This window comes from Drosophila yakuba, chromosome 3L (assembly GCF_016746365.2).
Source record: "Drosophila yakuba strain Tai18E2 chromosome 3L, Prin_Dyak_Tai18E2_2.1, whole genome shotgun sequence".
In the NCBI taxonomy this organism is placed as follows: Eukaryota; Metazoa; Arthropoda; class Insecta; order Diptera; family Drosophilidae; genus Drosophila; species Drosophila yakuba.
In genome coordinates this window covers 5,983,466-6,007,625 of record NC_052529.2, presented here as the reverse complement: position 1 = coordinate 6,007,625, position 24,160 = coordinate 5,983,466, and the positions used below count along the sequence as shown (strand labels likewise).

General features: G+C 40.7%; 5 protein-coding genes across 5 annotated transcripts; 3 read left to right on the top strand and 2 right to left on the bottom strand.

Moving 5' to 3' along the window:
* Positions 1-573: 573 nt before the first annotated feature.
* On the top strand, positions 574-4,776 carry LOC6533058. Its single transcript, XM_039374332.2, has 8 exons — positions 574-1,107; positions 1,375-1,655; positions 2,367-2,523; positions 2,853-3,845; positions 3,906-4,143; positions 4,194-4,356; positions 4,415-4,517; positions 4,569-4,776. The coding sequence occupies exons 1-8, from the start codon at positions 589-591 to the stop codon at positions 4,704-4,706; spliced, it is 2,592 nt and encodes an 863-aa protein (XP_039230266.1). The 5' UTR covers positions 574-588; the 3' UTR covers positions 4,707-4,776.
* Positions 4,777-15,584: 10,808 nt separating this feature from the next.
* Positions 15,585-16,315, top strand: LOC6533057 (probable prefoldin subunit 4). Its single transcript, XM_002093753.3, has 2 exons — positions 15,585-15,744; positions 15,891-16,315. Exons 1-2 carry the CDS (start codon positions 15,700-15,702, stop codon positions 16,260-16,262), a joined length of 417 nt encoding a protein of 138 aa, XP_002093789.1. The 5' UTR covers positions 15,585-15,699; the 3' UTR covers positions 16,263-16,315.
* On the bottom strand, positions 16,274-17,183 carry LOC6533056 (probable Golgi SNAP receptor complex member 2). Its single transcript, XM_002093752.3, has 2 exons — positions 16,915-17,183; positions 16,274-16,849 (listed from the first exon to the last, which is right to left on the bottom strand). Exons 1-2 carry the CDS (start codon positions 17,049-17,051, stop codon positions 16,336-16,338), a joined length of 651 nt encoding a protein of 216 aa, XP_002093788.1. The 5' UTR covers positions 17,052-17,183; the 3' UTR covers positions 16,274-16,335.
* Positions 17,184-17,405: 222 nt separating this feature from the next.
* On the top strand, positions 17,406-20,641 carry LOC6533055 (ubiquitin-conjugating enzyme E2 variant 1). Its single transcript, XM_002093751.3, has 4 exons — positions 17,406-17,537; positions 18,644-18,786; positions 19,575-19,700; positions 19,767-20,641. Exons 1-4 carry the CDS (start codon positions 17,510-17,512, stop codon positions 19,905-19,907), a joined length of 438 nt encoding a protein of 145 aa, XP_002093787.1. The 5' UTR covers positions 17,406-17,509; the 3' UTR covers positions 19,908-20,641.
* Positions 20,642-21,301: 660 nt separating this feature from the next.
* On the bottom strand, positions 21,302-23,700 carry LOC6533054 (cytochrome c1, heme protein, mitochondrial). Its single transcript, XM_002093750.4, has 6 exons — positions 23,516-23,700; positions 23,185-23,232; positions 22,893-23,041; positions 22,303-22,435; positions 21,944-22,237; positions 21,302-21,755 (listed from the first exon to the last, which is right to left on the bottom strand). The coding sequence occupies exons 1-6, from the start codon at positions 23,585-23,587 to the stop codon at positions 21,528-21,530; spliced, it is 924 nt and encodes a 307-aa protein (XP_002093786.1). The 5' UTR covers positions 23,588-23,700; the 3' UTR covers positions 21,302-21,527.
* Between the last annotated feature and the right edge of the window lie 460 nt (positions 23,701-24,160).

Here is a 24,160-nt window from a genome sequence, read left to right as displayed (position 1 = left end):
GGCAGATGTCCGAAATCAACAGCCAACGTTAAAGTCAGAAATGCTATTAAAAATCAGTTTATTAACAAATTATATTAATATCAAAAAAATAAGTCTTGATTTCATTTACTTGATTATATTTACTTGATTATATCACGCTTACCCAAGTTCGATTTACAATATATTTTTGGATATATTCCGCTTTGTTACCTTTATGGGCACGGAAATTCAATTAAGGTGACAAACTGTCCGAATTTATGACATGGGAAGCGTTAAGCCCCAAAGGACGAAAGGAGTTTGAGTGCGATTGAGACGCACACTTGGGACGACCCTTATATCCTTTATGCATATTCATGGGCAAGCCGGGCGTGGATCATGAATTATGAAATGTAATTGAACGAAATTGAATAATGACGGTGAACGGTGAACGGTGACCGGTGTCAGTTGACAAGAAAAGTGAAATTCCAATGAGCGATTTATGGGCCAATTTCAATTCAATTTTGACAGCCGCAAAATGTCAAAGCCAAAACCAAATGAATAATTAACACACAAAGGCGCAGATATATATACAGGCGACATTTGCATGTAAACTTATTGTTAGAAAGCACAATGTACTGGTGGCTACTCCTATTTTTGCCATTATCCTGCCAAGGATTGCCGGAACGTGAGCTGCTGGAACTGGAGTTGGATTATGGTCTGGCGGAACCGCAACGCACTTCGCTGCTGCAGAGCAGCCTGATATTGCGTTTCGCGCAGGACTATAAGCACATACCCAGGATAACGTACTTCACGTGCCAGAAGCCACATTTGCAGGCACCAAACCAAATCCCCAATGCAGCAGAACTTCGTGTCGCCTTCGCGGCGAAGAATTTTCAGCTGATTAAGAGTCTCTACGATAGCGAGCTCTTTGTACGGATTGTCCTTCTCGATGTCCTGGCCCAGGCGGCACCATCGAGTGGGCGACCCAACCGACCGGGCAGCGGACCAACCGGCGGATTCAGCCAGACGCCCAGCCAGGCGCAGAGCAATTCCGAGTGGCTGGAGGGCGTCCTGCGGATGGAAGCCCTCAGGCAAATTGCGGTCGTGGATCTGGCATGCGGCGCCCTTAGTCGACGATTTCTCGAACTGGTAAGGTTGGGGATATGGAAACTGGGGAACACTGCTGGGGGTTTCTCCACAGGACACTGAAAGAATAACTCTATAGATAATTAATTATATATAATTTACATGACGAAACACAAGTAATCATTTTGTTGTCCGCTTATACGACTATATACTTAAACCTTACTTAATTTGAAAATTCAAACTTAGTGAAATTTGTTCCAAGTGCTGGCGCTCGTCGCCTCGTCTAGTTGTAGACTCCTTATTAAGTACTCAAGTGCAATCATTTCAAAGGCTTCCGCCAAGATGCTCTACAGCGAGAAGTTTCACTGGCTATTGATGGAGGATTTCGCCTGGCATGGAAGGACGCAGACAGCCGAAGCAACGGCGAAACGTGATGAGGGGGAGTTGGAGGAGGAGGAGCAGCCGCCAGGACAGCAAATTCAGGCGACCGACGATGAGGACCTGCCCTCCATCGAGAGCTTCTTGGGGGGCATGAACCTGTACATGAACACGGAGCTCACACTGGCCAAGCGAATGTCCGAGGCAGCGCACTACACTCTGTTCGATGTTTGGTGAGTGATTAACTGGCCAGGTCATCAACTTCAGAATCAACGCAAGCTGCATTCTTAACTTAAATTGAATTGAATTGCATTGTCCTTCATCGAAAATACTTTAGCCAATGTTTGTCCCTTTATTGTTTATGGTTGACTGAACACTTCAAGGGACTTGTTGTATGCTGATTGATTAGGATCATTGATTAGCAAACTAACCGTATAAATTCAAACATATAAATTAGTTTATTTATACATTTAATATGTTTAATTTGCTGTTTCATTTAGCACTGTGTGGTTAGTTCAAATAAACCTGGCAATTGCGGTTGTAGAGCCATTTAATTACAGTCATTAAATGGCAGTTGTAATACCAAGAAATGGTATTCAACTATTTACTAACTTTAACTTCATTCCATATACATGGTTATCAAGTTATTCAACTATTCAATTAGCCAATGGAATCCAGATCAATGTATCTCAGATCTCTGTTCAACCATATTGACCTCAAGCACCTCGAAAGCTTCCTTAGCTGCATAATATCGCCACAGTCAAAGGACAAACTATCATTTCACCAACACTTGACCACAAAACCAATCATTCCCCTGAAATACCAGTGAGCACAATTCCATCTGCCTGGCTGCCATCAACACATCAGCCATAATTTCCCAACTGTCGACTTCCCGACTGCTAATTCCCACAACGACTTGCACCCATTTTCTGACCATCGCTTAGGAACCCCGGACTCAACTACGGCGGACACGTCAATCTGACCGAAATTGGCAGCTTCACGCCGTCAGAGGGAATCCAGTTGCATACATGGTTTCGGACCACGTCCACAGTTCGTCGCCGGATGGACATGCAACACGCCAGAGTGCGATGCATGGTGGTGGTGAGTACTGGGAGATTGGCTGGGTTGCGTAGATCCATCATCATGCCGAAGAGGAAGTGGTACAATCAAGAGAAATATAGGGAAACCACAGAAATCACTTGGGTTTTTCTATCAATTATAAATGTCTCTAAAAGTGACGTTGCAATTTTACAATGACTTGAATGGCAAATGTGAAGTGGCACAATTTCAGACATCTTTACTAGCGAGTTTAAGTTCATCCTTTAACTTTAGACATCGATGTCAAATTTGAATTTTTAATTAGATTAAACTACCTGAGGTAGTAGTTTATCCCAGTGCAGCAATATTTTGATATCCGTTCCCTTTGGCAGGTGACCAACAAGAACATGACTGGCACCCTAATGTACTACCTCACGCACACGGTGTCCGGTCACATCGACACGATGAACCGCTTCAACTTCAATCTGCTGATGGCGGTGCGGGACATGTTCAACTGGACGTTCGTCCTGTCCAGGACGACGTCGTGGGGCTATGTAAAGAACGGCCGGTTTGATGGCATGATTGGTGCCCTCATACGCAATGAGACTGATATTGGCGGAGCACCCATATTCTACTGGCTGGAGCGGCACAAATGGATCGATGTGGCCGGTCGCAGTTGGTCGAGTCGTCCTTGTTTCATTTTTCGCCATCCCAGAAGCACCCAAAAGGATCGTATCGTATTCCTGCAACCATTTACCAATGATGTTTGGGTTTTAATAGTGGGCTGCGGCGTTTTGACGGTGTTTATTCTTTGGTTTCTCACCACCATCGAGTGGAAACTAGTGCCGCACGATGGCTCGGCTTTAATAAAACCCAAAGGTGGTGCGCCTCCCAGGCATCATTACCATCAGCAACAACATCAGCAGCCAGTGGAAGCTCCAGTACGTCCCATCACTGCGGTTTCAGTGGTGGTCAGCAAGGAGAAAGTTGAGGAAAAACAGGAAGACTATGAAGATGTCACACCGATCGATGCGGGAACCCTTTGGCAACGCTGCTATCAGAAGCTCAATAAATACATCAAGGATCGCAAGGCCAAGCAGAAGAAGGCGCCTGAAAGAGTGGGTCTCTTCCTGGAATCTGTGCTATTCTTCGTGGGAATCATATGCCAACAGGGTTTGGGATTCTCCACAAGTTTTGTTTCTGGTCGCTGTATTGTAATCACCAGCTTACTCTTCTCATTTTGCATCTATCAGTTTTATTCGGCTAGTATTGTGGGCACTCTGCTGATGGAGAAACCCAAAACCATCAAAACTCTAAGCGATCTGGTGCACAGTTCGTTGAAGGTGGGCATGGAGGATATTCTCTACAACAGGGATTACTTTCTGGTACGCGACTTAATAAGTTTGCTTTGCAATTTTAAGTTTAAAAATTTCTTTAATGATCAGCACACCAAAGATCCCGTGTCCATGGAGCTGTATGCCAAAAAGATTACCAGTTTGCCAACGACCAAGGAAAACGAAGCCGATGAAGACGAACCAGTGGATCCGAATCCAGCCTCTGCAGATTCAGCTAAATCCTATCGGGATATAGTTCACAGCCATGAAACTGGTGCTCATGCCAAGGATAATGCAGCCAGCAATTGGTTGGATCCGGAAACGGGCTTACTCAGGGTCAAACATGAACGTTAGTAATTCATTACCCCTATAAATATACATTCACTTTTAAGTATTTAGGTTTTGCCTTTCATGTGGATGTGGCTGCTGCTTATAAGATCATTGCTGAGACCTTTAGTGAACAGGATATTTGCGATCTGACCGAAGTCAGCATGTTTCCGCCCCAAAAAACCGTCAGCATAATGCAAAAGAATTCTCCCATGCGAAAGGTGATTTCCTATGGGTAAGTAAGCATTTGTAAAGTTGCTAAACTACAATTTTTAAGCCTTAAATCTCATTAGATTGAGACGTGTCACCGAAACAGGAATACTGACATATCACTTCAATGTCTGGCACTCGAGGAAACCGCCTTGTGTAAAGAAAATCGAGACCTCAGACCTGCATGTAAGTTCTAAGAATGTCCCCTTTCAACTTTAAAAGCATCCTTGATTCCAGGTTGACATGGATACCGTGAGCTCGGCCCTATTGATACTACTTTTCAGCTACGGCATTACACTTATGATACTGGCCATCGAGATTCTATACTCCAAATGGCATAATCGTATTCAATTAAAGTGGGTGGGCGGCACGTGAATGTGATTCAATAAAATGTGAACTCAGAGGAAGAGCTTTAGCTCTGACACTTGAGCTCAACTGGAATTAATTGTCGTGGATGAAGTTTTCAGTTCATTTTGAATGCGCGTTTTCCGATTCATTAGCTCGCCACAAAGGGAAAATTCGATTTTCGCGCAGGCGACCTAAAAGCGTCAAAAGGTAAAAGTTTAATTAAATTAACTTGGCTGCGCAGCAAATCAATTGCATAATTGCATTAGCTAATGGGGTCAAACTTGAATATTTAGAAGACGGAGATTGATTTCGTTATATTACTAGTAAGATTTTCATTGGGGTAGCTTAATCTTAAGTTTGAGATTTTCAAGATGTTTTAAATATTTTTCCGTTTTGTTTCGAATAGCAAATGGCTTGCAGCGGGTGGAGAAAGAGTGAGTGAGTCAATTTTGGCCACAAACGAACTACAAAATATCCATTAAGATAACAAGTTTTTCAGTAGTTGTAACACAGTTTTCCTTCCCTCTATTCCTTCATATTTCTCATTTCTTTTTATTTTGTATCTTAGCCTGTTACCGGGAGCCTTCTTGTCAGCGCTCACACAAAAACACAAAAGTTCTCGTCCTGGCCCAATGTTTTTTTGGCTTCTTGCCAAAGTGCCGCTCTTAGGCATTTATTTTCCTCCTTCAAGCAGCGCCTTGTGTTTGTTTGTGAAAATGGGGAAAAAGGACTTGGTCCGCCTTCTAGGCTGAAAAGCCACAACAACGGAGCACCAAGTCGAGGCAAATCAATTACAAGTAGTGAGAATCTGTAAAGCGCCACGAAAACATGTTGCCCGAAAAGTTGTCAACATTTTTCATTTAATGTCCTTGCTCATTAGTGAGTGAGCCAAACCAAGACAAAAAAAACCCAATACAAGTGGTAAATGTTCGATGGGCGGGTGTAATGTTGAAAAACTAAGTGAGTTTTTTGGGATACACGCTCTTTGCCGAGGAACACGACTGATTGAAAAAGTTTGGCAGACATATGGGTTTTGCTTCGGTTTCGGTTTAATCCGTACACTTTGAGCTATTTATTCGCGCGCGCGATAAGATGCAATTTGGTTGCCTCACTTCGTCGACTGTGACAATTAAATTGTTTTGGCTTTGTTTGAGCAGCAAATTGTGCAACAAAACTTTGGCGGTTGCCAACAAAAATAAACAGCCAAAAGAAAGTGGCAGCGCAGCGAGGAAACCTGCAGGAGCCGTGGCATAATTAACAAAAGCGCTCAGCGGGGCGAATAATTTTGCCCGCTTTGCCAGCATGCAGTTGCACTGAGCAAAAAATGTTAATAATATAGGTTACACTTAAAAAATGTATTACTTTTTTTTGGGACATTTTAAATGCACTCAAGCAAGCGTTGTAAAGCGTCATTTACCAAAATTCTTATTGCGGAGATTTAAAAGTGTAAGAAACTAAGTTGATATAAAATCTATTTGCCTAAAACATTTATCTTAGTGTGCAGTTTTTTGTTCTCATTTAAAGTTCCTTAAGGTTTTTGTTTCCAAACAACACATTTTTTATGTTATTTTTATAAAGCGAGTCAAACGTTTTTTAATTATCCTGCACTCGTAGTTTTATTCCGATTTCTTCTGATATAGGGGTAAATTAATAAAGACTTCTTATATGTGTATTTTTTTTTGCTGAATGTTCTCGATTTAAAGATATGCAAAGCGTAACAATTTAAATATTTTTATCCGTGTTTCGGCGAAATGATGTGCCCCTTCTCCTTCAACTCTGTGCTACTCTGGCTTGGCCAGAACCCAAAAGTTTCCGCGCAAAGCCAAACTAAAGTAGTTTCCCTTAAGACGGCGCCGGGCAAGATCGGGTCGAGATTGGACCAGGCTAAAACCAGGAAAAGAGGAGAAGCATATGCTTTGGGGCCTGTGTCAAAGTGTGAAAAACTTTATGCGTCTTAATTAAATTTTATATACAGCGCAGGGAAGGAATTATGCGCCAAAATATTGCAACAGCTCCCACAGAAATCCCTCAACTCCACGGCGAGGGCAACTTTTCAAAAGTGACAGCTGCCTGGAAGGGCTGGGAAATGAAAGGAAGTCGAAGGTCTGCCCGCTACTTGACTTTAAGCCAAGCAATTAGTGAAAACTTAGGGGATAATTGAGTGCCTGATTATCAAGTTCACTTTGCGTTTTTATCTTCACCTTGAGGGATCTTTTTTACGGCAAGTTACGGCAAAGGAAAGTGAGTTGTTAAAAAGAGGGGACTTTTTACAAACTGGAATTTTTATTGCACCCTTTTTATTATTAAGTGTTGTTTTCAGTATCTTGGCGTAACCACTTTAAAATTAATTTAAAAACAGTAAAAAATGATTTGAAGAATGTTTCACAAAACTACTAACTAGCATACATATGTATATATCCATTTAAATACTGCAAAATCTACTATGTGAAACCACAAAATAATAATCAAACTTTTCATTATGTGCACACCACTTTCCTTTATGCATGAAATTCAATTATCTCCACTTGCATTTCATATTCAATATTTACCTCTGCTAATTAACTTTCTTCGTGTGCCAAATGAACAAAGCAAATTTGCAGGGAATTCGAGGTATTCCTGGTTTCTCATTACAATTCCGAGCATATACGAAAGAATGTGTGTGTGACACACATTTTGGGAAGCAGGCCGAGATTTGGGTGGGGAAAAAACCCAGACACGTGGCCAATTTCGAGTGTCACAGCACGGATTCCGTTTTGTCTGTCTGATGAGTTGGAAAAGCAGAGAAATCCGAGCAAAAATTCATCTCTATTAAGAAATATACAGAAAAGAAAAATAATAATGAAAATTAAAGCATGCTAATGCAAACGTTGCAAATATTTCATACTAAAATATTTTAAAATGTTGATTACTTAATAACGTTGGCTTAAAGTTTATTAGTATAAGGTTCATAGATAATAAATAATTCAGGACACAAATGGCGGTTATTGAGCTCCATTCATGTGTTCATGCTTAATTGAATGTATCTGCCATTGTTTTTTGCTTGATTCACTTCTGCTGTAAATAATTCCCAAAACAAGTTGTAAACTTTAATGGCATTTTGTTGCCCATTTTCGCTATTTTTTCTTTTTTTGCCCTTTTCGATTAGCTTACTTGTTTTGCCCTCATAATAGTTGACAACTGTAATTTATGATCCTTTTTTGCTGTGCCGGCGGTTTGGCCAGTTGCCAAACTAGTTTTTCCATAAACTATTTTTATTATCAACTCTGCAGGTGAATATAAAAGGTTAAAAGTTAGCCATGTTATTGTTAACTAATGTACAAATGCATTGAGTGCAACAATATCATTCAAAGGATGATAGATATTGGTAGTTCAAAGGCTTTAATATAATATTTAAATGTTAGCAGCAACTTGGACGGAAGTCAGACACAGATAAAGAAAAGCATTAATACGCATTATGTACATTTCTCAAAAGTTTAAAATCGATCAATTGTCGTTTATTCGCATTCAAGTCGCTTCTTTTCATCTGTGAAAGTTTCTTCGCCTTGGAAAATTTTCTTTTTCCGCCTGTTTCCCCGTATTTCCAGCAACATTCTGTCTAGCTGGTGGCACCGGAAGTCGCCTAGAAGCAAAACCGGAAAGAAAGCCCTGGGAAAATCGAATGTTTTGATTTATAATCGGACAAGTTTAGAGCTGCCTTCAATTCAGTGCAGTTGCACTTCTCGGGATTTCCCAGCTTGCCCATTGACTTGGAATCGGATTTGTCATGGCTGATGAATGGAAATGGAAAACTTTTTGCCCGGTCGTTTTGTATTATTTAATTTATTTACAATATCCGCTCGCTATTCGTGCGTTTGTCAGCTGTGTTCAGGTGCTGAATGCAGGCATTTCATTTAAGTGACCAAACACTGGCCTTTCTTAGGCCCAATAAATTTCAATTAAAATGTCAACAATTTGCGAAGTATCGACAAGATAACTGCTTCACAAACAGCAGCCGGGCTATATAAATGTGTATATTGGTTGCTGGGGAGGATTTATCGCTGCCATTTGCTTATTGACAGCTGGGGAAAGTGAGCGTGACATGATGGAAAGTAATCTAATGGAGAGCATAGACCAGCTGACTCAGGTAATTCATCATAAATATGCTGAGCACCAAATATAGCTACACCTGTGGCTGTCGTCGCTGGAAGTCATCAATCTTCTGAAAGGGAAGTTGGCTTCCCCTTTTTATTTTGCGAGCAGGGGTAGAATTTAAATAAATTATATTGTCAGGAAGTAGAAGACTACGTTGTTGAGTTGTTAACTAAACTTTAGACTTCGATTCGAATGAAAAATGTTTGAACGCAACAACTTAATGGATTTAAATGTGCATTTGGCTATAAATTATTTGCAAACTGTAGCAATATCCAAGGTATTCAGTTACATATTTTCATTGTCCATAAATTACAATAAATTTTGTCTCTAACTTCAGCTTGTAGTTTTATTTTACGGAGCTTTTCATTATAAGTGATTCTAGCTTAAGCGTTTGTTAACTGCAAATTTATTGCGTATCAACTATATGTATTTTAAGTTAAAATCACACAACATTAAGCTTCATAAAAGTAGTTAGTCTTTGGGAGCTCCCATTTTTTGCGGTTTTCCGGCCTTTGCGCATAAAATAACAGGCAAACGAAATCTGTCACTGTGACGACCGAGCACTTTTGATAAGCCTCAAAAGAGCCAACCGAAGTTGAGAGGGTTTAAAATGGAGCAAAAGCTGGCTAAAAAATTCCAAATAAAAATGGGGAATCCCGAAATGTTTGGAATTGAAAGGTTTGCGTTCTCCGCCTGATGAGTGCGTTCACTTGATTGCCGCTTACTAACTCCCATTTCGACTCCCATTTTCACTTCCATATCTACTTCCATTTCCACTCCCATTTCTATGCCGTATTCCATTTCCCTAAAATCCAAATCCTCACCCAACTTGAAACGAGAACTAATGACACAAAGCGCACTAATTCGGTGGGCAATTGTGGGTACTCCCCAGCCAACTTCCGATCAGGATCACTATTTCCTGTCCCTCCGACGACAAGCGAATTATTGTAATCCACTTGAAATTCATTGGAAGCACAAAACGAGAAGGAAAAATGTGAGCACTGAGTGCAATTATCGGGGATTTCCTGGCTTGTAGAATGACTTGAAATCTTGTAAATCACTCAAGAGACAGAAATTGCGACAAATTGGACAAGAAACCAATAAAGGAATTGACTGGAAGGAATTCTTTCCCTTTTATGGTAATTTTTACAACTACTCTTACTAAAAATAATTCCTCTATCTAAACAACAGCAACTACAAAACTTTTGAAAGGAAATCTAAAATCTCCTTCTTAAACTATCACTTGCCAAAAAGTGTTAATGAAAATGTTGTAGAAGTAAATACAAAGTTTGAGCAACATTGACTAGAGTACACACAAACTTAGCTCGCAAATGTCCAAAGTCACGAAGATGCCATTTCATAAATGTGCAATAAAAAGGTTTATGCTTACATTAAGATATAGAATATTCAAATAAAACGAAAGTCCAGCCAACAACTTTGGCCAACTTGAAATGCGTCTCGTGGGCATTCAGCAGATACAAGTAGCCAAGAGATACAAGATACAAAATGGAACTTAAGCTGACGACTTGACCACCAATGGGAATACGAAATTCGAAATGGTAAAACAAAAGCTGCAAATCCGTAATGATAATTCCACGATTATGTTGTGCTTATGCCAAAGTTTTTGTCTTCTCGCATTGGGGAAAAAAGCCGGGCAACTGGGTAAATATTGTCCAAAGGACAATATTTATCTTTTGCCTACGCTTAACACGTATACGCCCCCATGGTAATTGCTGCATAATAAACAAGAATCTGGATCTCTGACACGACTGCCCCTCGCCTCGCCTGTCCATTGTTATTTGCATTGTCATTTGCGGAACAAAAGCGTTCTGTACTTCTGCCTGAGGGTTTAACTAATAAATACAGCCCGAGAGCGATGGATCTGTAGTGGGAATATATGTGGATTTATATAAATCCATTGTCAAATACCAGACAAATGGTCCATGTCCATGTTAAGTCAACAATAAACCAAAAACTGAATGTAATTTCGATGGCAGATTGCATGCATGCTCAGATAGATTCTAAACATGAAACTATCGGAAATGGTAATCGCTTATTTTTTTGCTAACAAGCAAGTGTGGCAAAATAAACCTTCAAATTGATTAAAATTTGAATAATAAACAGCAGGAAAAATAAATCAATAAAATACCTTTAACCTGCATTCAGTTAGAATGTAATGAAACTCATGGCATATAGAATTTTTATTGCTTGCAAAAACATATTGCTAAAATATTTGTTTTAGCATTCTGATGTTCAATTTGATTTCGATTCAAATTCCGATGAGCATTTTGGTAGAGCTGTAGTAGGGCTTATACTAGAGCTTTTGCCCATTTTTCTGGCTGCATTTTTTCCGCATTGATTTAGACGCACCGACCTTTGGCGCAGTCTCTCAAAATTGCCCAAAATTACTCGCACGTAAAACAATAAATTTTCATAATATCCCGGGTAGCCAGACGTGTGCCACGCCCCAATGCCCCAACGCCCACCAAAAGGAATGGATGCAGGCCACGTGTAAAGTGCAAAATTGCACCATCAGCGAAATGGACCAAGTCGGAACATCGCCAGCGGCAGACACACACGGCGTAGATGCCGGATGGGTTAACGAATATATATGTATGTTTGGCCAAAGCCATGGCTAAAGGTTCACGGATGGGCTGGGAAATGGGAAATGGGCTTGGCCAGCCAAAGATTAGCGTTATTTGTATGCAAAGCAGCAGGCCAGAGGCAGGAACATTGCAGGCCCAGTGTCACCATCCCAAATGCCATTCAAAGTCGGGCTGAGAGGATGGGAATGTCGGGATTCGGGTTCCAGGAACAGCAGCGAACACAACAAGGAACGTGTTTCAATTTTTATGACATTTCAATGCAGTTGATGTCAGCGAAACGGGTTGAAAAACCGGGCGGACATCGAATAGCTCGTTACGATTTTGACAATTCATATTTTTTGCCCAGGGCAAGAAATTTGTATACACTTTTGCCCCCGAACATATATCTCAACATATTCCTGGACAGTTCAATTGAATTGTAAAATTGATCGAAAAATAAAACACAAAAAGATAGGGCAGGCAAAAAAAAAATAAAACACAAAAATATGGAAGGAAGGAACACGAAGATTGCGCATACGCCATGTGGTGGCTGAAGTTCAGCCAGTTCAGGAAAATACCTTTTATTTGCATTTCAAAGGCATGGCGAAGGCATGGTGAGTTCACCTAGAACTCACTCATTATTTATGAATTGAACAACCCAAAATGCTGCAGCGAGAGTGAGAAACACCATGTATTATTTATGAGACTTCAGCAGGTTCCCCTTTTCTGTTTTTCAGGGAGCTGCTTTTGTGTGTGGCCTGCCAAGAACATTTATTTGCCGTTGGTTGTGCACATAATGTTGGGGCATTAAAAACAAAACCGCTTATAATTAACCAAAAACTCAATTAAGTGCAGTCACTAAAGCAACAAAAGAGCTGCAGAAACTGGGTGTAAAATTTAAGAAGAACTTTCAATGTAACCAAATAATAAAATATTTAAAAATTGAATAAAATTATGCAACTTTAAATAAAATGGAAAAAATAAATGATGTCATTTCTATAAAATAAATAATACATTAATTACTTTTCTATTTACTTATGGTTCTCAGTAGCAGTTAGTTATTTATTTACTTTTTCAATTGCACTTCAAAGTTATCAAAAGTTTCCAACTTAATGACCACATCACATTCGATCAACTCTACCCTCATTATAAGCACATTAGCCAAGTGTGCGGCAAATGTCGCTTATTCCACTTGGCCTATCAGTCATCGGGTTAATCATATATGTGTTGCTGCCATTATTATTCATTTTCGTCCTACTTATGCCACCTGTCGAGGATCCAGTAACAAAACTCGAGTTCCGCCTCATCAGGATGGGGCAACCTAAGTGAGGCCATAAATCCTTTTTGAAGCCTCTCATCGGGGAACGTGACTCTCATGTGGAGATACAATGAGTGTCTATATGGAATGGGTCTGAAGTCGGCGGGCTTGATAAATTAACGCATTAAAGCTATAGCTGAGCCGCCATTAAGAGGCGGCTTTTAATAACACAAATTGCAATCGAATCCCAAAAAAGTCAAGTGAAACGAAAACGGAATGCGAAATGAGAAATAAGAACCCAAATGTGTTAACTCGATTTTCAGAGTGGGTGGTGGCTCATTCGATTGGGGCAACTTAAAGCTTGCACAATTTTTGTTGTCGAAATTCCCATTAAACATAAAGAATTTCAGTAGTATACGACAGCTCTCCGGGGAGATAAAAGAAAACCAAAGCCACAAATAGTAGCTGCAAATAAACAAAAGTTGGCATATCTCAACTATACAATAAAATGCCAAAGACACTGGCAAGTCCATGTGCTGTAAAAAAAGTTATGGAAACGTTTGTATTTTAAATATATATATAAATATATGTATGTATAATTTAATAATAAATATGCAAAGCTACTTTCTTAATAATTCTTGAATATACATACTTCAAAAAGTGCCTATATAAGTTCTTCGTACTTTTTGTTTTTTGTTTATTTTTAAATGCAATATAAATCCTGTTTTCCTAAATGCGAGAACAAAACTACAGGTAACTACAACTGGCCGCCTTGATCAAATAGCATTTACTGAACCGAACTGTCCTCGTGCGCACCTGTGTGCAATGGAATCGAAATCAAAGCACATTCATCCTGCAAAATGGACAAACAATGAAATAGTTGGGCAAATGTAAATATCAACTAGAAGCATCCGAAATATGTCCATAGCCCAGCCAAGCAAAGTTGAACTATCTTTTTTAGAGGGCTTAAGGGTTAGTTGTACTTCAACTGCCGGTCGCCAATTGCTGCCAAGTTTTCCACTTGATGGCGATCGGAAAAAAAGGGTGAGGGAGTGGCATCCACAGGACTCGCAGAGGGGGAATGAAGGCAAAGGAGCCCGCAGGAGGTGACCGACATGTGCCTGGTTTAGTGGAAAACTGATTGACGCCGTGTCCTTTGATTTCCCTCGTGTTTCAGGACTCACGCACTGGAGGATAACGGCCGAAGGATGCGGGAAGTGGGGGATCCTTTTAGCAAGGACCCTCGATGTGGGCAACACTCGATGACCCGAAAGTGGGTCAATGGAAAAGGATTCAAGCGCAATCAGCATATGAGATACAAGCCCAAAGCGTAGTCACTTACAGAAACCAATTTGAAAACGTATTTAATTTGATTAACTAAACGAATTAACTTTATGCAGAATACATATTATTTCAAAGGCAAAAACCACAACTGGAAATATGTGTAATAATGCAAGCAAATCGCCTTATAATGCGAACAATACCTAGAATCAAGCATTTAATGCCAGGCTGAAACTTACAGAAATAAACCAACAAATGGAAATTTAATTATTATCAATTGCAACAGCCAACGGATGCGAAACACCATTCGATATGTTTGTTTAAACGAAGGCCCAAGGATAATCTGATTTCAAGCTAAACCAATGAGCTGATTAAGTTTTCAAAATACATGTTCGATACCTAGGATAAAAGTCAACGACCAACTTGTTGCAGCAAACAGCGTTTTTCCATGGCGCAATTGCAATTGATGCGATGAAAATGCAATAAATCAGGAATCAATTTGCAGAGTCTGCAGCAATATATATATATTTAAAAACTCCCCCTTGTCTTGTAGCAAACATTTGCCTAAAACCGGAATGATTTCAATTTGTGAAATGACAATGCCCAAAGGGACTTTCAGAGGATAAGCGAAAGGAAAAGCAGAGTCATCGTCAGGATATTAACACTATCACTTCTTGCACTTTCCCCACTATCCCTCCTTCGCCCGATGGATAATCTTAAGTTCCGTCTAATTGCATTTGCATATTTTGATAATATTCGAAAGGGGAAATGAAAGTGGCAAATGCATCTCCATTCGAAATAATCAGTTTAATGCGGATGAAATCGTGCAAATTCAATGGCAAAGGAGGCGAAGTGAAAATTCCTAAGCTGCCAACGGAAATTTAATTGCATCGGGCAAAGAAATCCCGTATAATTACGGTGATTAACTGTAATAATTTATTAGTTTTTGCTTAATTTGTGACATGTGCAAACAATTAGTGATTAAATCGCATGGCCAAAAAGGAAGCAATAATAACTTTGACTAATTAGTTGTGTGGTAGGCTTAATTCGTGGCGAATAAATGGTAATAATAATAGGGGGAATCACAGAAACAATTAATACGCTTTTTTATACAATCGCAAAGTCTCGTAGTGCCACAAAAAATAAAGCACAAAAAAAAGGCTTGCAACTAATTACTCAGAATATGTTATAATCAATTTATATGTTTATTTCTTATGGGTAATGTTCTGAGCTTTTACAAAATGTTGAAATAGAACAAATCCGACAGTTACGATGCTTGTGATTTGAGTTCGCATTCTCTTTATTAACTTGTTGTACCCATTTTAGTAAATGGTTTTGTAACTTGCTGAACTTGAAAATATTTTACAAAGAATTTACTGGCAAGTAAAATTACACAACATCCTTTTTATACACGTTACTTACACTGGTAACTAGCGAGAGCAATGCTAAATAAAAACCAGCCAAATAAATGGCTAAAGTATTAACCCTGCATATAACATTTTGTAAATATTTAATATTCCAACATACTAATATAAACTTTAAACATGTATTATATGAATAAATAAAGAAGCTGAAGATATAAAAACGATAGCTAAAGCAGAATCGCTATCTTAAAATACCCTAACGCCTCTTTACCCCTGTTAACTGCTTGCTGTTTGTCAGCACTGAAATGTTTAACAAATAAAATTTTGCCTTGCACCAAAAACAGCAACTGTTTGTAAAACAGCAAAATTAATTTATTTAGTTTATAAAAACCAACTGGAAAATGGCAGCAAAAGTAGCGAGCGGCACGAACAAAGTGTTCCAGAACGTGAGTCTTGGTGAATCATCAATGGACAGCCGATGGGGATGAAAAGTAACCTCACTTTGTGATGGTTTCACTGTTCTTCGGCTCCACTGAAATTGATGAGAAATGCTCAGCCAATAAATAATCGAATTGATTTCCCATTATTTCAGCATGACGATGTGCACATCTCCTTCGAGGACCAGCAGCGGATCAACCGCTTTGCGAAGCACAATGCCCGCATGGATGACTTTAAGGCGGAGCTGGAGATGAAGCGCAATGAGCTCAAGAGCGTGGAGGAGGCGCTGGAGGAGATTGAGCTCTTCGACGAAGACGAGGACATACCGTTCCTGGTGGGCGAGGTGTTCCTCTCGCACAAGCTGGAGAAAACACAGGATCTGCTGAAGGAGACCAAGGAGCAGGTGCTCAAGGAGATTGCCGGCGTGGAGGCCAAGGCGAAGGTTATCAAGGCGGAAATGGACGAGCTGAAGGCCCATCTGTACCAGCGGTTTGGAAGCAACATCTCACTGGAGAGCGATGATTAAAACATTGTGCATTTAACATTTTACAAAATAGAGTACATCTAATTTAAACTCAACCAAACACGCTGTCTTCAGATTAGAGCACTAGGAAATAGATGATCAGGGCGATGATAAGCAAGGTGACTACAACTCCTCCAATGAATATCCGACGATCCTCGACCAGCCGGCGTTCTATGAGTTTCATGGTGTGATTTGACAGACCCAGTGTGCTGCCTATGGCCTGGATTCTCTTGTGCGCTCCACCCAGCGTCATTCTCTGGGAGATTAGGCTCTCGAGTATGCCGCTGCCCGAGGCAATCATATCGTCCACACCCCGATGGGCGTTACCCAGCTGCGTATGATGTTGCAGTTCGTAGTCCAATTGCAGGCGTGTCTCCTCCGGCTGAGAGCTGTTTGCGGTGAACCTGTGATTGAGTAACTGCTCCCTTTCCGAGATCTCCTGCATCCGCCGTTGTCTTCGTTCCCTCGCCGTTTGCAGTGATGTCTGCAGGTGTCTCAGGTCATATTTCAGCTGATCTACGCGGAGTTTGGAGCTTTGCCTCTGGGAAGGGGGCACCTTAAACAGCAGCACATCCAATCGATCGCAGTTGCTAAATGCATAAGATAAACCATTAATAGTACAATATCTTGGGATATATTTCATCATGAAACCCACGCATTCGCTTGGGTAATCTTCAATTGAATCCCGTTTTCCACGTCAAGGGATTCCTGGGCACTCAGCTGACTCAGCCGCTGGAAATCCCGCTCGATGTCCTTTACCCCATTGTTGGTTTGGTGGTACAGGCTTTCCATGCTGGTTCCGCTATTGATTGAGCATTAATTTATGGGCCGCAGAATATTCGCCAATTAATATTTAATCGGTTGCAATTGGTTTGTTTAAAAAGCTGACGCGTTAACATTGGACAGAGTGTCATGTTAGTTAGCAGCGCTAATAGCAGAGCAGCTGGCTGCGGTTTTTGGTATGACCATATTTTATGACAAATGTTTAAGCTAATGATTTAGATGCAACTATATAGTTATTTAATATTTTAAGAGAAAATCATATGCTTTAATATTAAATTATTGATTTATATTTGTCAACAATTGCATTAACAGTGCTGTTATAGAGGGCGTTTCAGTAACCACTGTAAATCAGATACCAATCAGAGTTGGTAAGTACGAAAACCAAAAGCTAAAACTGCACTGGTCACATTACACATAGAACGCGTTAGCACAATTTTTCGGTATTTTAGCATTTAGCGTTAACCACAATGGCGAATACATCAAGTACCGGCGTTGGTAAGAAATAAAATTGATAAATTAGCGATTTGGCAGCTTAAAAATGCGATCCCCGCCTGCCCGGATGTGTTGGCCATCCGTTTTCCGCATTTCCCGCTGACCGGCGGCAATTTTTCCGCCGCAACGAGCCTGGAAAGCGGACCGCAATGTGTGTGTGTGTGCGAAACGGGCAAAAAGAAGACGAAAGCAAGGGCGAAAGACGAAAGCCGATAAAAGCGAAATGGGCAAATGGAAATATATTTTCGCCAGCGGACCACGCTGCTTCTGCAATTTCCTTTGGCCGCTTTTGGCGTTGGAAAAACTCCGTTGCAATTTGGCTTCGTGACTTGACATTTTCCGAAATATCACCCCCGCTCCAGCCCTCACTATCGGGCTCTCTCGCTCGCGCACGCTCTTCCTCTTGCCATCATACTTTTAAGTTTTTTCTTTATTTTTTTTCGCACACTTGCGTTTTGCGTGCGCTCTTGCAAGCTGCCTTCCTTTTCTAATTAAATTAGCTGCCATTTACATTTGCTTGGATTGTTTTTGCAAATGCAGAAATTATGCTTTCGCCCCGCCCCCGCCGACACACCCTCCCCCGCGCCCATTTCTTCTAATATCTGCTCTTCGCACTTATTTTTTACTTGTGTTCTCTGCACGAAAATGCGTACAAAGTCACACGGCCGCAAACAAAAACAACACGCGAACCAACAACAACACGTACCCATATGACCCCACACTGAGAGAAAATGGCCCCGAAATAGCACCGTAGTATTCTTAGAGGATTCCCAGATAACGTAAATCCAATAAGAAAATAATGGAATTGTTTCCAAATTGGATTTGTGGATATTACAAAAATTACCTTTTAAATTTTGTAATGATACGATATTTAAAGAAAAAGTGCATCTTTAAATTATTGTTTTTTCTGTATTTTAATAATTATATATTTATCTTATCGGACGGAGTAATTACAATTATTTGGAAAGTTTTGTACTTTTCTGCGCCGCAACAAGAAAATTGAAAACGAGTTGCAAGTTAACTTGACAATAGTTAAAGATTTAAGTTTTTCAGTGAAAATGCATTATGTCATCGAGTTCTCACCTCTTCTTTGCCGTTTCACATTGCAGTGGTGCCACGAAATTTCCGCTTACTGGAGGAGCTGGATCAGGGCCAGAAGGGCGTGGGCGATGGCACCATATCGTGGGGATTGGAGAACGACGACGACATGACGCTCACCTACTGGATCGGCATGATCATCGGTCCGCCTAGAGTAAGTTTCCATTTCGATTGGACTTTCCTCACGACGTCACCAGATAAGCTCGATTTATCAGGCTGTTCTGCTGGATTATTGACGTTTTATCGCAGGCCAATGAATAGGAGATTCAGTTTGGATGGCACATTGTATTCTTTAAAAGCTTTTTATCTCTTCAGTGCAAAGGAATTTGTTAATATTTGCATGTCATTAGCACCGCTGATGCAACTCATTGTATGTGGTCTTCAGAAGTCATTGCCTTTACCAAATATTTAGCTTTTTATGAGTTAATAGAAAAGTCAATGTTTAGTTAGTTTACTTTTCTAATGAGATGCAGGAATTTAAATTGTAACTCTGCCAATCTTAATCATATACGGAAACTTCAAGCTACGATCTAGATTTCTGGCTACAAAGTATAGGTATAAGGACTCTCGCTTACGTGCCAATTATTTCTTATTTTATTCACAAGAAAATATTCCACTTTCTTTGCATTTCCTGAGGAAAACAGCTTTAGCCTTGAATTACTAACTAGAAAGGCGACGGAAAACTAAATTTGCATTTAATTTTTGTATAGTCTAGAAGTGTTGCGCGCGCCGCCGCATGAATCATTGAGGAGTTTGGGTGGCAGGGTCTTGGAACAGAGACCCAACTAGGTTTAGTTGCAGTGGCAACTAAAGTGGAGAAGTGGCAGACTGCAGGGAATGGGCGACTGACTCATCGACACTCTGGTTGTAAATGCACAGAGTATTTAGCATTTAATCAGTTAAGACTCATTTAATGTTAATGGTAAATGCTTGTGCTTACAGACACCATTCGAGAATCGAATGTATTCACTAAAGATCGAGTGCGGCGAACGCTATCCGGATGAGCCACCAACGCTCAGGTTTATAACTAAAGTAAACATAAACTGCATTAATCAGAACAATGGCGTGGTAAGTGCATGCAATCGAATGTGGGATAAACAACGAATGCTAATGATTTATTCGAAATACCAACAGGTTGATCATAGATCAGTTCAGATGTTGGCCAGGTGGAGTCGCGAGTACAATATAAAAACGATGCTGCAGGAAATCCGTAGGATTATGACCATGAAAGAGAACCTGAAGCTGGCACAGCCGCCAGAAGGAAGCTGTTTTTAGTCGACAACATCCGTTAGCAACACCAGCAGCAGCTGCACCAGCAACGACTGCAACTTGAGCAGGAGCAGCATCCACACCGAACAGTAAACGCAGGAAAACCCCATCAGTCCAAAAGTCCAAGACCAAGGTCGCCACATTAGTGGAATGAAGAGATTGTGTGGCGGCTGCTCCTTCGAGTTGCTTTCGCCGGCAGCGTATGATTATTAATGAACGTAATAAAGATCGAGTGCGGTTATTGTGGCAAGAACAACAACCAAATGCAAGCTATACTATAAGTAAAGGGAACAGCAGCGAAAAATGCGATAGGAGCGTCACTATGAAAACGGTCATCGTCGTCCCTTCCGTCATGAACTATGTCATCGTGTTTGGTTACTTTACTTCTACTTCAGTCCCAACAAAACAAAAACTACAAAAAAAATAAATAAGAAAACTTCTTGAATAAGAAATAAAACAGCAGCGAGAGCGAAACAAGTAAAAATGCCTGAGGGATTCGAAAACTCAGATTATTATTTCAGCCCTTCAAACAACAAGCAACAAATTCGTAAACTAATCGAACAGAAAAGTAATGCATAACAATGATAAAGATAAATTAAGATCACAGCGTGAGAGCCGAGCGTAATTATTGTTTTTTGCGTAAACTAAAACTTTATTAATTATATACATAAAGCAAAATATATATTAATTTAAATAAAAACCAACATGTCGAACAGAATTTTTGTAGACGGCCGACAGTACGAACGTTTTTTATTTTTCAAATGAAGAAGCGATTTTTAGTTGATTTTATATTCTTTCAATATCTTCCTCCCGAATCGCTTGGAACGAGGGACGCGTTTTATAATCATTGAATTGTGGAAATTATAGATATATATATATATAGAAACACACACACACTAAGCCGATGAGGAAATCGAGCGGACAGAACGATGAACGATGATTAAAATAATACTTTAATTTAAGCTTCTAAATAAAACAATTAATCCAATAAAACGTGCAAAAGTGCTGAGTATCAGTCATCACTTGTGTGGAGCAGAGATTGAAAGTTCCACATAACTGAGGACGGATATTACACATCTGTTTCTAAATGGGATTCCTTTAAATACATAAACATTACTTTGGCAAGGGTAAACGAAATCAAGGAAAAATTGAAGTGTATACTTCCCCAACTCTCTTCCACCGCCGCCTAGAAATGATTTCCCAACCATCATTTCCGTTTATTTGTCAATTGTTTATTGTTTTAAATACATAATTGATTTATCGATTCTATACACAATCAATGCTACATTATTCATCAATCATTTCGCTAGGCTCTGGTAGTCTCTGTAGCCATAATCCCCCTCTCATCGAATCCTCCGATCTGATCTGCGTTTGGTACTGGGTTACGGATACCAAGGATGTTTTATATTTAGCTAGTTTTATTTGGATCGTTTTGTTGGCTCTCGCAAATTGTATAGTTTTTGTGTTTTTTTTTCAGCGGAGAGAGAACATTGACTTGGTTGGTGGTTGCGGATGCTGTTCACTTGTGTGTGTTTGGTTTTGCTTAAAATTGATTTATCTTTATTAGTCGGTAAAGCCGCGATAACACTGCATTTCTTCACACCATCAAAATCAAATTCAAACAATCTACTTCTCCTTGGGCACGAACACGATCTTCCGCGACTTGAGCGATGACCACTTGTGTCGCTTAATGTAATACGAGATGACGGTCAGGAAGCCGAGGATGCCGATCACCTTGATCAGCAGCTGCTTGCGGTCATCGTGCTCCGGCTCGGAGGTCCACTTCAGGAAAGTGGCCACGTCCTTGGCCAGCTGGCTCTGCGTCGGCGGTGTGCCGTCCTCGTACTCAATGACCTGAAAAGGGCGTAATCATTAAATATAGCATTCTAATCTAATTTTTGAATTTTGTTATGTTATATCGATTTTAAATCATTGGTCCGGAGATTCTTAGTTGCATTTCATGAGTAACAATAATGTCGTGGAATTTAAAATCGATATTATCATACAAAACCAATGGATTTAGTAATTCATCAGCCACCCACCTCGTTGTACAACACCTGGGCCATGGAAATGGCACCACCCGGGAAGTACGGGTTGAAGTACTGGCCCTCACGCAGGACCACTCCGGCAGGAGCATCGTGGTAGCCGGTGAGCAGCGAGAAGATGTAATCCTCTCCGCCCTTGCGGGCCGACACGATGTAGCTCAGATCCGGAGGATAGGCACCGTTGTTGGCAGCACGGGCCGCCTCCTCGTTGGGATAAGGCGACGGGAAGTAGTCGGACAGCTTGCCTGGGCGAGTGTAGTAGTTGCCGGTGTCATCGGGACCGTCCTTGACCTGTTACGGAAAAATGCAAGTCAATTAGAAACCATGTAGATCTGGAAATCCTTTCGCATCCCTACCGTGATCTGCTCAGCTTCAGCCTTGGCCTCGGCTTCGGTGTGGGTGACACCAACCAGATTGCGGTAGGCAATGTATTGCATCGAGTGGCAAGCGGAGCACACCTGCTTGTACACCTCGTAGCCGCGACGAACGCTAAAAGTGAGAATTGAAATCTTATTAGTTATTGCATAGAAGAGGCAGGGTTTTAAAACCATCTTGTACTTCAACATTTTCAATTTCAGATACTTTTTAACTCTTTTTAGGAACTCTTCTATGTTCTGCTAATTGCTGTTCTGACTAGCCTTTACACTCACAGTATATTATACATATAATGTTATTAATCTATAGTCGTTATCAACTTTTTAAGATTACAAAAGATTTGTCAAGGAAGTTGCCTATGTTTTCAAAATTGATTACAACATTTTTATAAATCTATCACATCTCACTAATCAATGAAGAAGTTCTTAAATATCTTGAATCTTGCTACACACTGGACGACATTTATCCCAATTAAATTGAAATACATTTAGGTTTCTCCTTGATAGATGTGAATGCCCAGTTCCCGAGCATTGCTCTATTTAGCCGGGAAAATGCCCGCTCCATTGATTACCTCTGGTGGTCCAAGGCGTCGAAGAGGCCCCTGTGGCTCCAGGGTTGCGCGGGGGAGTGCACCTCGCCGCCGGAGGCCTGCACGGACTGCTCCAGGGCGTAGATGAGGGCACCCACTCCGCCGGTGATCGCTCCCAAGGCTCCGATCAGCTGTTTGCCGTGCACACACACGCACACGCACGCACACCCGCACACAGTCACCGAGAAGCAAACGCGTTTTGAGGTTAGGTCCGGTCGGGTATTATGAAATGCGAAGTGGGGGAATTTGTTGGATTCCTGACTCGCAGACTTACCTTCTTGTTGCCACTGGCCCAGCTGCCGGCGGAGGAGAGGTTCTTCGCCTGCAAGCAGAGAAGATGCCATTTAGTACTGACGTTCGCCCAAGGAGAGTACGAATTTTTGCACGGAGTTACATAATTGGGTTGTTCGGTTCGTATCCGAGTTCGTTGAATCCCATTGGAACAACGGATACCACTCACTATGCCACTCAGTGTGCAGCATTGGTCCTTGCATTTTATGCCCGGGATTGGTGCTAATTCATGTTTTTCTCCAACTGACACGACTCCTTCACAAGGTGTTGCGGTGGCTGTGGAAAAGTAGCTGTCGCCGTTTCCCGATCTTTACCTGCTGCAGGCTGAGTGCTGGCGCGGATTTCAGCAATCTCAAGCCATGGAATCTTCGCAATGTCGCTGCCATGGTGGCCGGAGTTTTAATTTCTGCGTCGTCTGGTCGGTAAAGGAAACTCTGCGGGCAGCCAATCGCCAATCGAATCAATCTTTCAGTTCCACTGCCACAACGTCTTCCTCTTCTTCGCTGCTCTCTCGCGGAGGTGGTGGGCAACTCGCTCGTTTGCCAGCGAATCGGCGGGGGCGATAGTTTTGGTATTTTTCATTTTAATTTTAATTATTATTTTCTTTATAACATTATCCGTTTTTTTAGGCAGCCATAATTGTTATAATTTTAATTATATTCTTTTTTAATTAATTAAATATTTTATTTTGTATTGTATACCTAAATTGGGTAGGGATTTTAATCTTTGTCCAATTATTTCCAAAGGTTTTTTTTATTCACTATATCTTGGATCTTACATCGAATTGACACTTGTTGATTCAAAATACATTGTTATCCAATTGGAAATTATTGTTGACATTAAGTTGGATTTTTAGATATTTTGGAAACCACTTGATGATATCAAAAGGAAACGACAACACAGCTGTGCCAACTCTTATAAGCCTTAGCAGAATTTTGGGAGCTGTTATGTAGTTTTAA

Coding starts and splice junctions, on each gene's coding strand:
- LOC6533058 (XM_039374332.2), top strand. CDS start 589: ATGTACTGGTGGCTACTCCTATTTTTGCCATTATCCTGCCAAGGATTG. Junction 1,656..2,366: donor TACACTCTGTTCGATGTTTG/GTGAGTGATTAA, acceptor ACCATCGCTTAG/GAACCCCGGACTCAACTACG. Junction 4,357..4,414: donor CGAAAGGTGATTTCCTATGG/GTAAGTAAGCAT, acceptor AAATCTCATTAG/ATTGAGACGTGTCACCGAAA.
- LOC6533057 (XM_002093753.3), top strand. CDS start 15,700: ATGGCAGCAAAAGTAGCGAGCGGCACGAACAAAGTGTTCCAGAAC. Junction 15,745..15,890: donor CGAACAAAGTGTTCCAGAAC/GTGAGTCTTGGT, acceptor CCATTATTTCAG/CATGACGATGTGCACATCTC.
- LOC6533056 (XM_002093752.3), bottom strand. CDS start 17,051: ATGGAAAGCCTGTACCACCAAACCAACAATGGGGTAAAGGACATCGAG. Junction 16,850..16,914: donor AAGATTACCCAAGCGAATGC/GTGGGTTTCATG, acceptor TTATGCATTTAG/CAACTGCGATCGATTGGATG.
- LOC6533055 (XM_002093751.3), top strand. CDS start 17,510: ATGGCGAATACATCAAGTACCGGCGTTG. Junction 17,538..18,643: donor TACATCAAGTACCGGCGTTG/GTAAGAAATAAA, acceptor TTCACATTGCAG/TGGTGCCACGAAATTTCCGC. Junction 19,701..19,766: donor TTAATCAGAACAATGGCGTG/GTAAGTGCATGC, acceptor AAATACCAACAG/GTTGATCATAGATCAGTTCA.
- LOC6533054 (XM_002093750.4), bottom strand. CDS start 23,587: ATGGCAGCGACATTGCGAAGATTCCATGGCTTGAGATTGCTGAAATCC. Junction 23,233..23,515: donor CAGCACTCAGCCTGCAGCAG/GTAAAGATCGGG, acceptor CTCTGCTTGCAG/GCGAAGAACCTCTCCTCCGC. Junction 23,042..23,184: donor GGGCCAGTGGCAACAAGAAG/GTAAGTCTGCGA, acceptor CACGGCAAACAG/CTGATCGGAGCCTTGGGAGC.